The 12,817-nt window shown below is 56.1% G+C and overlaps 1 protein-coding gene across 2 annotated transcripts in view; it reads left to right on the top strand.

Moving 5' to 3' along the window:
- Positions 1–2,525, top strand: part of ZNF777 (zinc finger protein 777) — a 28,298-nt gene extending 25,773 nt beyond the window's left edge. For both annotated transcript variants that reach the window (XM_036122616.2, XM_036122614.2), the window contains exon 6: positions 1,078–2,525. In XM_036122616.2, coding sequence (XP_035978509.1) covers positions 1,078–2,234 — 1,157 coding nt within the window. In that variant the 3' untranslated portion in view covers positions 2,235–2,525. The remainder of the gene's footprint in view (positions 1–1,077) is intronic.
- Positions 2,526–12,817: the final 10,292 nt, after the last annotated feature.

Below are 12,817 nucleotides of genomic sequence, written 5' to 3'. Positions count from 1 at the left end.
GACAGGAGTCAGAGGGCACTCCTTTTCTCTAGGATTAACATTCTCAGGGAACACACTAGAACACCGTGTAGAACAGCTAATATCTTGGGCCCTAAAGGGCCAGCCTAGAGGATGGAGGGCCAGGGAGGAGGAGGACATCCTACAGTTGGGGTGTTCGTGGAGCCCTTCCTGGGCCAGGAGGGGGGGGTGGGGGCACTGCACACCAGAGCCTGGCGGAAAGGCAGGAGAAACCCTGGCCCTAGCTTCAGGCTTGGTGAGTCACCCACCTGTGTGGGGGTCGTGCTGCAGGAGAAGGCCGAGGTCCTAAGCCCTGGGCAGGCACACCAGAGTGCTGCGTGCCCAGGAGGGTTTGAGGGCCGCAGGTTGGGATGGTCAAGGAAGGTTTAAGGGCAAAGACAGGATTGGAGCTGGGTGGTATGTGGCCCGCGTGATTTGGAGGCGTGGAGAGGAGGGGCAGATCGCTGGAGGAGGGTGAGTACAGACACCTAAGGAGAAACCAGCAGGTGCCTTCAGGAAAGCGGCAGAGCGGTGAGGCTGGGGAGTTCGGGCGGAGGCGGCCTTGGGGCCCGGAAACCCGAGCCTGAGGAGTCAGGCCCCTTTCCATACAGGTGGTAGGAACCCAGCCCTCAAGTAGCTCCAGTGGAAAAGGGAAGGTCCGCGTCAGGTGATAACTGGTAGGCCCACGAGGCTGCCAGCTTCCGGCACCCTGAGCCCGAGTGCCCCCTCCCGGGGAGGGGGGGAAACCCTGCGGGCACCTGCCCGCCACCCGCTCGGGGAGATGCGCGCAGGCAGGGCCGGCGTGCCCCTTCTGGGCCGCAGAAGGTTCCCAGAGAGGGTTCCTTGCTGAACCGAGCCCGAGGCCCGCCCGGGTTACACATCCAGCCCCGCGGAGGCGGGGGGCCCGGGCAGCAGGGAGCGGAAAGGAGGATTCCCCCAGAAGGCGGCCCCGGGGGGGGGGGGTGACGATACACGGGCATGTGGGGGCGAAGGTGAAGCCACCTGCCCGGCCTCCGTCCAGGGTAGAGGCCCTGGGCAACGGCTGACGTCTGTCCGTCTCTCTCCCTGTCCCTGGAGCAGAGGGGATCGTGATCAAAACGGAGGAGCAGGGGGACGAGGAGGACGAGGAGGAGGAGGACGAGCTGCCGCAGCACTTGCAGGCCCTCGGGCAGCTGTCCGGGCGCTACGAGGCCAGCATGTACCAGACCCCGCTGCCCGGCGAGCTGTCCCCCGAGGGCGAGGAGAGCCCCCCGCCGCTGCAGCTGGGCAAGCCGCCGGTGAAGAGGCTGGCGCCGCCGGCGCACGGGGAGCGGCACCTGGGCGACAGCCGCGGCTCGTCGAGCCAGCAGCAGCGGAACCGGCGCGGCGAGCGGCCCTTCACCTGCATGGAGTGCGGCAAGAGCTTCCGGCTCAAGATCAACCTCATCATCCACCAGCGCAACCACATCAAGGAGGGGCCGTACGAGTGCGCCGAGTGCGAGATCAGCTTCCGCCACAAGCAGCAGCTCACGCTGCACCAGCGCATCCACCGCGTCCGCGGCGGCTACGCGTCCCCCGAGCGCGGGCCCGGCTTCGCCCCCAAGCACACGCTCAAGCCGCGCCCCAAGTCGCCCAGCTCGGGCAGCGGCGGCGGCGGCCCCAAGCCCTACAAGTGCCCCGAGTGCGACAGCAGCTTCAGCCACAAGTCGAGCCTGACCAAGCACCAGATCACGCACACGGGCGAGCGGCCCTACACGTGCCCCGAGTGCAAGAAGAGCTTCCGGCTGCACATCAGCCTGGTGATCCACCAGCGCGTGCACGCGGGCAAGCACGAGGTCTCCTTCATCTGCAGCCTGTGCGGCAAGAGCTTCAGCCGCCCGTCGCACCTGCTGCGCCACCAGCGGACTCACACGGGCGAGCGGCCCTTCAAGTGCCCCGAGTGCGAGAAGAGCTTCAGCGAGAAGTCCAAGCTCACCAACCACTGCCGCGTGCACTCGCGCGAGCGCCCGCACGCCTGCCCCGAGTGCGGCAAGAGCTTCATCCGCAAGCACCACCTGCTCGAGCACCGGCGCATCCACACGGGCGAGCGGCCCTACCACTGCGCCGAGTGCGGCAAGCGCTTCACGCAGAAGCACCACCTGCTGGAGCACCAGCGCGCGCACACGGGCGAGCGGCCCTACCCCTGCACGCACTGCGCCAAGTGCTTCCGCTACAAGCAGTCGCTCAAGTACCACCTGCGGACCCACACGGGCGAGTGAGCGCGCGCGCCGCTGCCGCCGGCCGGGGGTGCCGCCCGGCCCGCCCCCCGCCCCCGGACAGGTGCCTGGGCGCCGCGAGGCCCGAGCCGGGCGGGCGGGGCCGGGGCGCCCCAGCCCCTTTGCTGTGAGCCCCCCCCCCTCCTTTCGTCCCTCCTCCCAAGGACTCGGGGGTAGTGAGACCAGGTCGCTTGCTGCCGTGTTTACCGGGGGCCCCGGGGGAGGGTGAGTGCGCGGACCTGGGGAACCCCTTCGGGCTGTTAATTTCCTTGACAATAAAATGGATGAAACCAATCAGCACGGGGGGAGTGATTTGGCCGCCGGCCACTCGGAGGGGCGGTGCAGGGCCACTTAGTTGGGGAATAGAACTTTATAATTACCTTTTGGATACTGTGGTTCTATTTGATAATAATAGAGTAATTTTTAAAAGATGAGCGTTTCCTGTTTGCCGTTTTTGTTTGGTTTTGAAGGGGAGGGGTTGAGAAGGTGGCCGAGGGCTCTGTGCCTAGTGTCAGTTGCCAGGTTCCGTTGAGCCCGTCTTCTGTGCTCGTTCCCCGCGTTGGGCGGCGGAGGGGGCGCAGATCCCACCGACCGTAAGATCGAGAAGGAGACGGGGCTGACGAGCTTGAAGTAGTGAATTGGTGTGCGGAAGGGCAGACACGCTCCAGGCTGCGGACCCTCGCGAGGGCCGGGTGCGGGGAGGACAGGGGGCGCTCAGGGAGGAGTAGGGCCCAGTTGACGAGGATGCTCAGAGTTGACAGGTTTGGAATGCGCTGGAGAGACGGTTATAGGGCAAATCTACGCGCTTTGCCCAGGGCCACGTGGACTTCCCGCCCAGCTTGAAATGCAGCTGGCGGGCGGTGGCAGGGCCAGGGGTGCAGGGAGGCACAGGGAGGGCTAGGGAAGGGGTGCAGAGGCCCCTGGTGCCAGTCGTTGGGGAAACCACAAAAGGCTCCAGTCAGACCCTTTTTTATGTGTATGTTGCAGCAAAGCTACTCTCTTTGGATTTGTTAAATGCAGGAATGCACCCTCAGTCTAAGGATTCATTCGTTTCCAATGGCCGTCCAATGAGGCAGAGAAAGAGAAACGGCAGGCGCATTACATTGGCCACAGAGCGGCTTACTCTCACCCTGCTCCCGGGCTTGGCAATGACCCAGAGAGAATTCAGGCAATCGGAAGGGACAGCTCCTGGAAGCTAGCGCAGGGCCGGGCTCAGCCCCGGAACCTAGGGAGGCCAGACTTGGGCCGAAAACAGAAGAGCCGGAGAGACAAGAACTACTGAAGGGAGGTAGATTAAGTCCTGAGTCTGAGGGCAGAGAGGAGCGGACAGTGTACTTAAGTGGTTCAGAGAAGGGAATTTAAGAGAGAAGTTGCCATATTATTGACTCTGAAGAGACCAAGAGGTCACCAACCCCCTCCTTTATAAAGACGCACAGAAAGGGGAAGTGATGTTCGAGGTCTCACATTTGAAAGGATGAGACTTTTCTGTTCACCGAAAATTGCAAGGCTGGGAGGACATCAGAGCGAGCAGCCGGAGGAGGGGCGGAGGCCAGGGCTGGGATGAAGGGCTGGTGAGGGCAGTCTGGGTCCTGGGCTGCAGAACCCAATCCGGGAGCAGGTAGTTACACTCCCGTGCAGTAAACCTGAGGTGCCAAGCGCAGGAGTGGTGCTCTGCTCACCACAGAAGGAGGAGCCTGGGTGGGGTGGCATCATCTGGGCTGGGGAGGATTCCACAGATGAAAAAATGGGCAAGGCCTTCTCCATGCAGGGATTCTTAAAGGGGGGAGTGTGGAAAATGGGCTCCCATGTTAAGAGGCAGTAACTAATGAAACCCACGGAACTGGACAAGGGGTTTGTGTAGAAATCCAAGGTCAGGAAGGTTGGCTTGAAGCAGACTCGGCATGCAGAGGGGGTCTTGGATCTAGGATCTCTCACGACTGAGGAGTTCGTTTTGATCGTGTATGGTAAACCATTGCTGAGCAGGGGAGAGGCGTGAGGCAGTTGGGGGGCAGGAGACTGAGGCTGATGGGCTGGAAACCTGCCATGGTCAGCCATCTGGGTGAGCCAACCAGGTGCAATGGGCAGGCCACAGACCGTGGAACTGGTGGCTGGAGGTTGCAGGGATGAAAGAGGAAATGGGCCTTTGCCACACGGGGACATTGGAAGCCTGGAAGAGATGTCAGCAGAGGTATTTTGGAGATACTTGGTGGAGGGCCATTGCTGCCCAAGACCTTTACTAGTCCGGGAATGTGAGGACCAGGGAGTGCTGGAGATGTTCAGACTTGAGAAGGAGACCACGGTGGTCTGGGGAGGCTCAGAGTGACTTTGTTTGTTATACACGGTTACCAGGACATCCTCGGGGCATCGTGGGCCACGTGGGAATGGTAAGCCTTTCTTTTCCTAGGAAATCTGGTTATAAAGGATTAAATATAGTCAGAGACTGGTACTTGTGCGGAGCTGGGCTGCTTTGGGCTCCCTGTGGCTCTACCTTCCCTTCCTTGGCTCTGACCCTCTTCATGCCTCTCCCCGCCTCCAGGGGCCCTGTACGCCAAGGTGTCCTCCGCTCATCCCGACTCCCTGGCCCCGTGGTGATTCTCACTTCCCATCCACCATAATCTCCATGGCGCGAGGCCAACACCTACCGGAGGATGGTCACTAAAGCGTAGGCCGACTCTGGGTTCAACAGATGTGGATTTAAGCTTGACAGTTGTAGGCCTTGAACCAGTTAATCAACAGAATCTCAACTTCGTCATCTTTTCAGTGGGGATAATAAGCTTTCCATTGTTCTGAGGCTTCAATAACATGCAGAATAAATAGCAAAGACCTTGGCACATACTAAGGTCTCGATCAAAGTTTGCTAATTTCATTATTAGATCACAGTTAAAGACGACTTCATTTAGTGAACACGGACGTTCAGGTGGGTAGTGGGCTAGGGCTGCATCCTGAAAGAATGAATCTCTGAGAAGGAAATTTCCCCCACAGGCAGAAGCAGAAGGTATTTCGGTGTGAGGACGGTCAAAGCCACGGGCAACTACATCTTGGTCTCGGCATCAGAGCGGACAGGGATTTAAACTCACCTCTCAGCCACAAGCCAGAGTCGGCAGTGGGCGGCACCCCACCTTTCTGGGGCTCGGTACCTTTCACAGTGCTTTCTTAGGGTGCCCTTGATTTAACTGGAAGGCCAGACTTTCACACTTGTATTGCCAGTTACCATTGGCCCCCCCAGAGCTGTGTACCAGAAAGGGTAATTGCCATTAACCAAATGCTCCTTACTTTTATAGACATGACGTTATACTCATTGTATAGGTGAGCAGCTTGAGGCTCAGAGAGGTTAAGTAGGTCCAAAGTCACACAGCAACCAAATGGTACAGTCAGGATTTGAACTCCGATCTTTTTGTCTCCAAAACCCATGTGCGTCACTGCAACATTCTTTCCCTGGGACCTGAATGGTTACTGGAAAAGGAAATCAGCACTTCTTTCAAATTGCTTCATCTTATCCTCTGATTTAAGACAACATTTGAGGAAACCGTAGATCTACTGAGCAGAATGTGCTCTGAGCCATATATTTGCCAACATTATGAACATAGCAAGAGAATAAAAAAGAATTTTAGAGGCAAAAAAGGCCTCAGGGTCAAATCTGTGGCCTTGCAGCTGGAGAAATGGTTGTGCTGCTTCCTCCCTCAGGTATTTGTTGGGGGGACGGGGGATGCGGGCAGCCCAGGGAGCAGGGCCTGGGTCCAGTGCCCTAGGGGATGCTCATTGTCCTACAGCCCCGGGTACTTAGGAAGTAACACTCGTGTGCAAAGCGTGGTGCTGGGCTCCAAGGTGAAACGGGGGGATTAGGAAGCCATCTACCGCCCTGACAGCGCTTAGAATCGGGTGAAGACTCTGCGGCCTAGTCCTCTAGACCAAGCCTGTGGGGGTCTGGAAAGCTGGGACCATCACAGACTCATTAAGGCAGAAAGCAAGAGCCCCACCTCCATCCCTTCTCTGTCCCTCCTGTCCGCCAGGGCAGCTCTAACCAGCCAGGTGTCCGTGGGAGACCTTTCCCGAGGCACAATCGCGGAGGCTCCTCAGATTAAGGGATCAGGGACGAGGCCTTAGGCCCTACTGTTGCCAGGGCAACGGTGAGTCAGGCCAAGGCCTCTCCTCCAGCTCTGGAAAGCCGTTTGGCTACTGAAGCCTCTCACTGCTTCCCAGGCATGGTGGGAACGTCTAGATCTCAATTTTTAAAAAATCAGTTCTGCATTTACCACTTTTAGTTGGGTTCCTTGACGTGAGTATTGTTAGTTAAAATAGAATCTAACGCTTTTAGTTCTACTTTCTACAAGAGGTAACTCTTGGTTAAAAGGATTTTTTTTTTCTTTAAAGAAAGAAAGCGAGAAAGGGAGAGAGAGAAGAAAGAAAGGAAAGAAAGAGAAAAGGAAGAGAAAAATTAAAGCTAGCACTGACGGTGGCCTTACACGGGAACTTCCGGTCCGTCATGAGCCCCAGCCTTGAGTTCATGAGGGACGATTCATTGGGTCTTACCGTGTTCCGGGCACTGCGCCAAGTAAATGCTTTCATTGAATCTTATCCTGTGACGACCTGTGAAATCGGTATTCGTCCCCCGTTTTCCAGACGAAGTTCAGAGAGGTTAAGCAATGAGCCCAAGGTCACATGGCCAGAATTGAAACCTAAGTGTGTGGGGCCCCAAGTGGCTGCTGTTAACTGCTCCTACACACTGCCTTCCAATTTCTTCATCGTGGATCCTTAATAAAAAAAGGCAAAGAGTACTATTTCTCTCTGATTTGCAGCTCGGACTGTCCCGTGGACACTGCGGAAGTTCTGCAGATGGCTGAAAGCTGACAGCTTGCTGGACGGCCAGGCCCAGCCCAGCCCGGCCCAGCCCAGCCCAGGCCCCCTGGGAAGGCCCCGTGCACCTGCCGGCTGGTAGGGGCCGGTTCCTCCGTGGCTGGGCCATCCAGCTAGTCCCCGTTTGTTTGTTTTAATTTTTTTTGAAGATTTTATTGATTTGTTTACTTGAAAGAGAGAGAGAGAGAGCACAAGATGGGGGAGGGTCAGAAGGAGAAGCAGACTCCTCGCTGAGCGGGGAGCCCGATGAGGGGCTCGATCCCAGGACTCCAGGATCATGACCTGAGCCGAAGGCAGCTGCTCAACTGACTGAGCCACCCAGATGCCCCTTTTTTTATTTTTTAAAGATTTCTTTATTGGGGCGCCTGGGTGGCTCAGTCGTTAAGCGTCTGCCTTCGGCTCAGGTCATGATCCCAGGGTCCTGGGATCAAGCCCCACATCGGGCTCCCTGCTCAGCGGGAAGCCTGCTTCTCCCTCTCAGACTCCCCCTGCTTGTGTTCCCTCTCTCGCTGTGTCTCTCTCTGTCAAATAAATAAATAAAATCTTAAAAAAAAAAAAAAAAGATTTCTTTATTAACTTGAAAGAGAGAGGGAGAGCAAGGGGAGGGGCAGAGGGAAAGGGAGAGAGAGAAAAAACCTCAAGCAGACTCCACGCTGAGTGCAGAGCCCGACATGGGGCTCAATCCCATGACCCTGAGATCTTGACCTGAGCTGATATCAAGAGTCTGCTGCTTAACCGACCGAGCTACCCAGGCGCCCCTAGCCCCTGTTTTTAAAAATGAGCCCCTCGGGCGCCTGGGTGGCTCAGTTGGTTAAGCGACTGCCTTCGGCTCAGGTCATGATCCTGGAGTCCCTGGATCGAGTCCCACATCGGGCTCCCTGCTCGGCAGGGAGTCTGCTTCTCCCTCTGACCCTCCCCCCTCTCATGTGTTCTCTCTCATTCTCTCTCTCTCAAATAAATAAAATCTTTAAAAAAAAAAAAAAAAAAAAAAAAAAATAAAAATGAGCCCCTCTCCTGCTTCAGGCATTTGGGAAGAGAGAGCTGTGTGTTAAGGCCAGGGGCTCCCCTTCTGTTTCTGAAGTGGGGACCTAACAAGCCATTTGCTTAACAGAGAAGGAGCTGGGTGAGGGAGATTATTACAAAGAAAACGCACCTGCTAATAAAATCACACTTTCATCTTCCAGGCCTACACCACCTCTTGGTTCTCACCATCCCTTCCACCACCACCATGAGAACGAAACTCCCTTTTTCTTTGTAAAATAATATCCAGGTTCTCAAAATAACTCGAGTATAAGACGGGAGCACCACCACTGTCTATCAGCTAGAGTAATGCAAAGTTGAATTTTAATGACAAAATATACCAAGGAAAATTTCTATCCTCATTAGTAATTTTTATTTAAATAATGAATATCAGGATAACAAACTGTTTGATTTCAGAATCGGTATAGTCTAAGTATACACCCTCCTTAAGAACTATATTCAATCAGTTCTTTATTTACAGGATACACAAATACTAAGGTTGTGCCCTCAAAGAATTGAAATTGATTGGATTTAAGCTAAATTCAGCAGAAAATTAAACAGGTTATGAAATGTGACTTTTGCCATTCTCCCACTGAAGGTATGATCCAAGAGCCACACGGTTCCACGATCTGATTTTCTGCAGGCAATTTATTTATACAGATTCTGAAATCTAAGGTGTTAAAATCTAACATAAAATGTTTATGTGTGTATTGTCCTACTTGGATTAATCATCATCCCTAAAAGTCACATTAATTTTGTCCAAAAGCAAAAGCAGTAAATTGGTTTCCCTTGAACAATTTAATAACAAATACCCAACTAAAATTATTATTATTCCCTTCCCACTTTAATGCGGTGGTTTCCTTAGCTTATCTTGACTTAATTGATGATTTACTAAGCCAAAGGTTTGTAATATATTTTGAAATAGGTTTGGAAAAAAATGAAACCAACATTTCAGAGCACTGCTAAAAAAGCAAGTCAATATCCAGACCAAATTACACCAATCTCTCCAGTATATTTAATTCAAACAGTAGACATATTGAGAAGAAATAGACACATTTTTCTTGCCCGAATCTGTGCCAGCTCCTTAGAGTCTTGGAATGAGCATAAACTGCATACAAACATGCTTGGGTGTTCATTTTACCAAAAAGATGAACTCTCATTAGTATGTAATAATCGCATAATAGAATTTCAGAATTTAATTGAAAACCCTTCTCTCCCAAAAGAAAATAGCATTGTTATATTTTTCTGTGAAAGGAATTTCTGAGTCCCAACCAATAAAAGTTTATCTTAAAATTGACTGAGCCCTTTATTTCTTCAAGAGAAGGTATCAAGTCTTGTCCGTAAATGTAACAGAAGAAATCATTTCATTTACCACGCAGTATGAGGACGTTTAACCATCTCCACACCTGGGAAATGAAGCCATTTCTTCCTTGGAAGAAACTAAATAGGTAGGAACGAAATCTATAATATTTTAGAATCTCAGATTAAGGACACAACATCTTCATTAAATTTACCATGATCCGCCAAATGCTCTGTGCTTCATCCGTGTTTTCAGGCTTTTGTTTTTAGCCCCAGAATCCCGTTTAAATAAAACCATCTTCTGAAGGTAAACAAGTGAAATACCTGCAGCCGGGTGCCAAGTTGGAGCACCAACCCGAGGGGGGTACTAAGCCCACCTGCTCAGCCCTCTCCGGCCCTGGGGCTGCCCTGGGGGTCTCTAACCACCCTTCTCCCTTACTTCTCAGTTCAATCCAAACTCTGTGTGTTTAATGTATCCAGCAACTCATCGCACACTTACTTCGTTCTCTGATAGATCAGGGGGGTTCTTAAGTTTCTTTCTTCTTTTAGGGGGTATATGCATTTCTACTCTCTAAAACCTCTCCATCACTGGGCAGATGTTCTCATCAGACAGTGGCGAGTCATGGTGAAATCTAGGGAGGTGACACTCTCCAAGAATCCCTGGAAGGCGGGGTGTTGGGGGGGGGGAATAGCACAGATGGCCAGAAAAGCCCTGTCAGAAGCTGCAAGGATCCCCAAAGTTATTTTTACAGCAACAGCCTACACTGGGACGGCAAGAGGAGATCCAGGTGCAAGAGGCGTCTGCAGGACCCTCGGCCACACAACATGGCTGCGTGCAGCCTGGAGGGTCCCCCGGCTCCTCGGGGCTCCCCTGGGCTCCCCTGAGCGCCCCGGGCTGACCCAAGCGAGGGACTCAATGCATGTTAAGTGATGGGGTGAAGGAGCCACGGGTGACTCTGTGCAGGAAGGAACACAGGTAAACCACCCCCCCGCCCCTGCCCAGTCTCTGCCCGCTTGGGATGCAGACTATTTTCTTCATTAAAGCTAAGCCAAACCCTTTCAAAGATATGTATTTTATCATTCCCTCCGATATTTCAGCCTCGATATTAGGTAGAGCCCCCGGGTCACTGCCCAATCCTCCCACCGCAGTCGCGGGGTGCCCGGGGCAACGACAGGAACCCTCTGGGCTGCCCCCGCCTCGGGAGGAGGGTCACCCTAGTCCCTCCTGAGCCCAAGCCTGAGCGGAGCTGGGCTGCGGGGAGATGGGGCCGTTGGCGTCTGCCCGGCAGCCGGGAAGCCCTCCCACCCTTCCGCGGCCGGCTGCGAGCTGTCCTTGTCGTCCGTCTGTCTGCGCAGGCCCGCGGCGCCGCCGAGCCTCTCGGGCTCCCAGTCGGCCGGCTCCGCGGCGCCGTCCCGCTCTCGGCGGCCGCACGCTCAGCCCCCGCACGGCCGACGCGGCCCCCCGCGCCCCGGCCCCGAGCACCGGCCCCCGCCCCGCCCCGCCGCGCGCCCAGTGCCCGCGCCGGCCTCCGCTCCGGCCCTTCCCGCCCGCGCCCTCCTCGACTCCCCGGCAGCCCGGGCCCGAGCGCGCCCCTGGGAAACGGGGACCGGCGCGGCTAGCGTGCTGCGAGCGGATGGAGCTGCCGGAAAGCCAGCTTTTTATTTTAAAAAACGTTATTTCTATAGATTTATTTTAAATACATGTATATATGCGTTTTGTACATTTAATATTTAATAACTCGAATTTTTAAAATTGCTCGGCCGGACCTGCCGCCCGCCCAGCCGCGGGAGGCGCCCAGCGCCCCCGGGCCGGCCCGGGCCCTCGGCCTAGCTGCCCGCGCCCCCGCCACGTGGGGCGGTCGCGGCCGTGCTGCCCCCTGCCGGCCGGAGCCCGGAGCCGGGAGCCCGGAGGCCGCCGCGCGCACCTGGCCGCCCGCGGCCGCTCTAGGAACGCGGGCCTCTCGGTGGTGGCGCGGGCGGCCGCCGCTGCCCACCAGGGGGCCGTCCCCAGAAGCCCGGGGTGTCTGCCTGCGGGGCGGCCCGGAGCCGCGGCCTCCGCCGCCTGGGGCCAGCCCTTTCCCGTGTGCTCGTCTCCTCGCGCGCCCCGCCTGCCCGGCCCCGTTCCCCGAGCTTCGCGGGGCCCGTCCTTTGTGCAGATCGGGGCGCGAACACAAAGGCGAGGCCTCGGGGCTCGCCGCGCGGCGGGGGCGCAGACACCGACCCCACCCGGAGGGGCCGCGGGAAGGGAGTCGCGGGGCGCGGCGGGCGGAGGCCGGCCCCCAGCTGCAGGCCGCAGGGACGCGCTCGCGGGCCGCGCTTGCTCTGCCCGCTCTCCGCAGGCTCGGGGAGGCCGGAGGCTGGAGGCCGCAGCCCGCGACGGGGACCTCGAGAAGCACCCTGCCGAGGGGCTGCGCTTCTTGTCTGTTCTTTCATGCGTGTTCAAACATTGGTCCAGCTATTTCCGGGCGGTAGAACTGCCCTGGCACGGGGTGTGGACTTTTTCCCCTAAGGCTTTTGATGCGTGTTGCCGGACCTTCTCCCGGAAGGCCCACCGGCTCGTGCTTGTCCGCGGGACGCAGATCGGGAGTCGGGGACCGGGCGGGCGGCCGGCCGGGCTGGGAACCGGGAAGGCCGGCGCCTGCGGGGCAGGGGAGGGAGGTGAGCAGTCGCCTGGCATTTGAGGAACAGCGTGTGTGGTTCCGTGTGAGCCGGCAGGGCTTTGGGGCCGTGGCTGGGTCCTTGTGGGGCCCGATTCCCGACGCTCGATGGATTTGGATGCTTCGAGAGCACCTGGAGGGATCCTCTGAAAATGAGATTTGACCGTGGTCCTCTTTTACTTGTCACCCCCAGAGCAGTGGTTCGCCATTGCTCTGAGGGTAAAATCCAGAGTCCCGACGGGCCCACCAGGCCCTGCCTGGCTCTGCAGCCCTCCGCTGGGCTGTGTACCAGTTTCCCAGAGTTGCCCTAACAAAGTACCGCAGACTGGGTGGCTTTACACCCCAGAAGCTGAGGGGGAACCTGTTCCTCGCTTCTAGCTTCTGGCGGCTGCCAGCAATCCTTGGCACCCCTTGGCTTAGAAACGCTTCACTCCCATGTCTGCTTCACTCCAGTGTCTGCCTCTCTGATCACATGGCACCTTCCTTGTGTGTGTGTCTTCGTGGTGTTCTCCTGTGTCTCCATCTGGGTGTCTCTCCTTTTATAAGGACAACAGTCGGGTTAGATTAAGGACCCACCCTAATCCGGTATGACCTCATCTTAATTTAACTAATTGTATCTGCAATGACCATATTTCTTTTTTTTTTTAAGATTCTATTTATTTATTTGAGAGAGGGAGAGAGAACGAGCACAGGGAGGGGCAGAGGGAGAGGGAGAAGCAGGCTTCCCGCTGAGCAGGGAGCCCGATGCGGGGCTCG

This window comes from Halichoerus grypus, chromosome 12, assembly GCF_964656455.1.
Source record: "Halichoerus grypus chromosome 12, mHalGry1.hap1.1, whole genome shotgun sequence".
Classification (NCBI taxonomy): domain Eukaryota; kingdom Metazoa; phylum Chordata; class Mammalia; order Carnivora; family Phocidae; genus Halichoerus; species Halichoerus grypus.
This window is presented reverse-complemented; position numbering and strand designations above follow the sequence as displayed.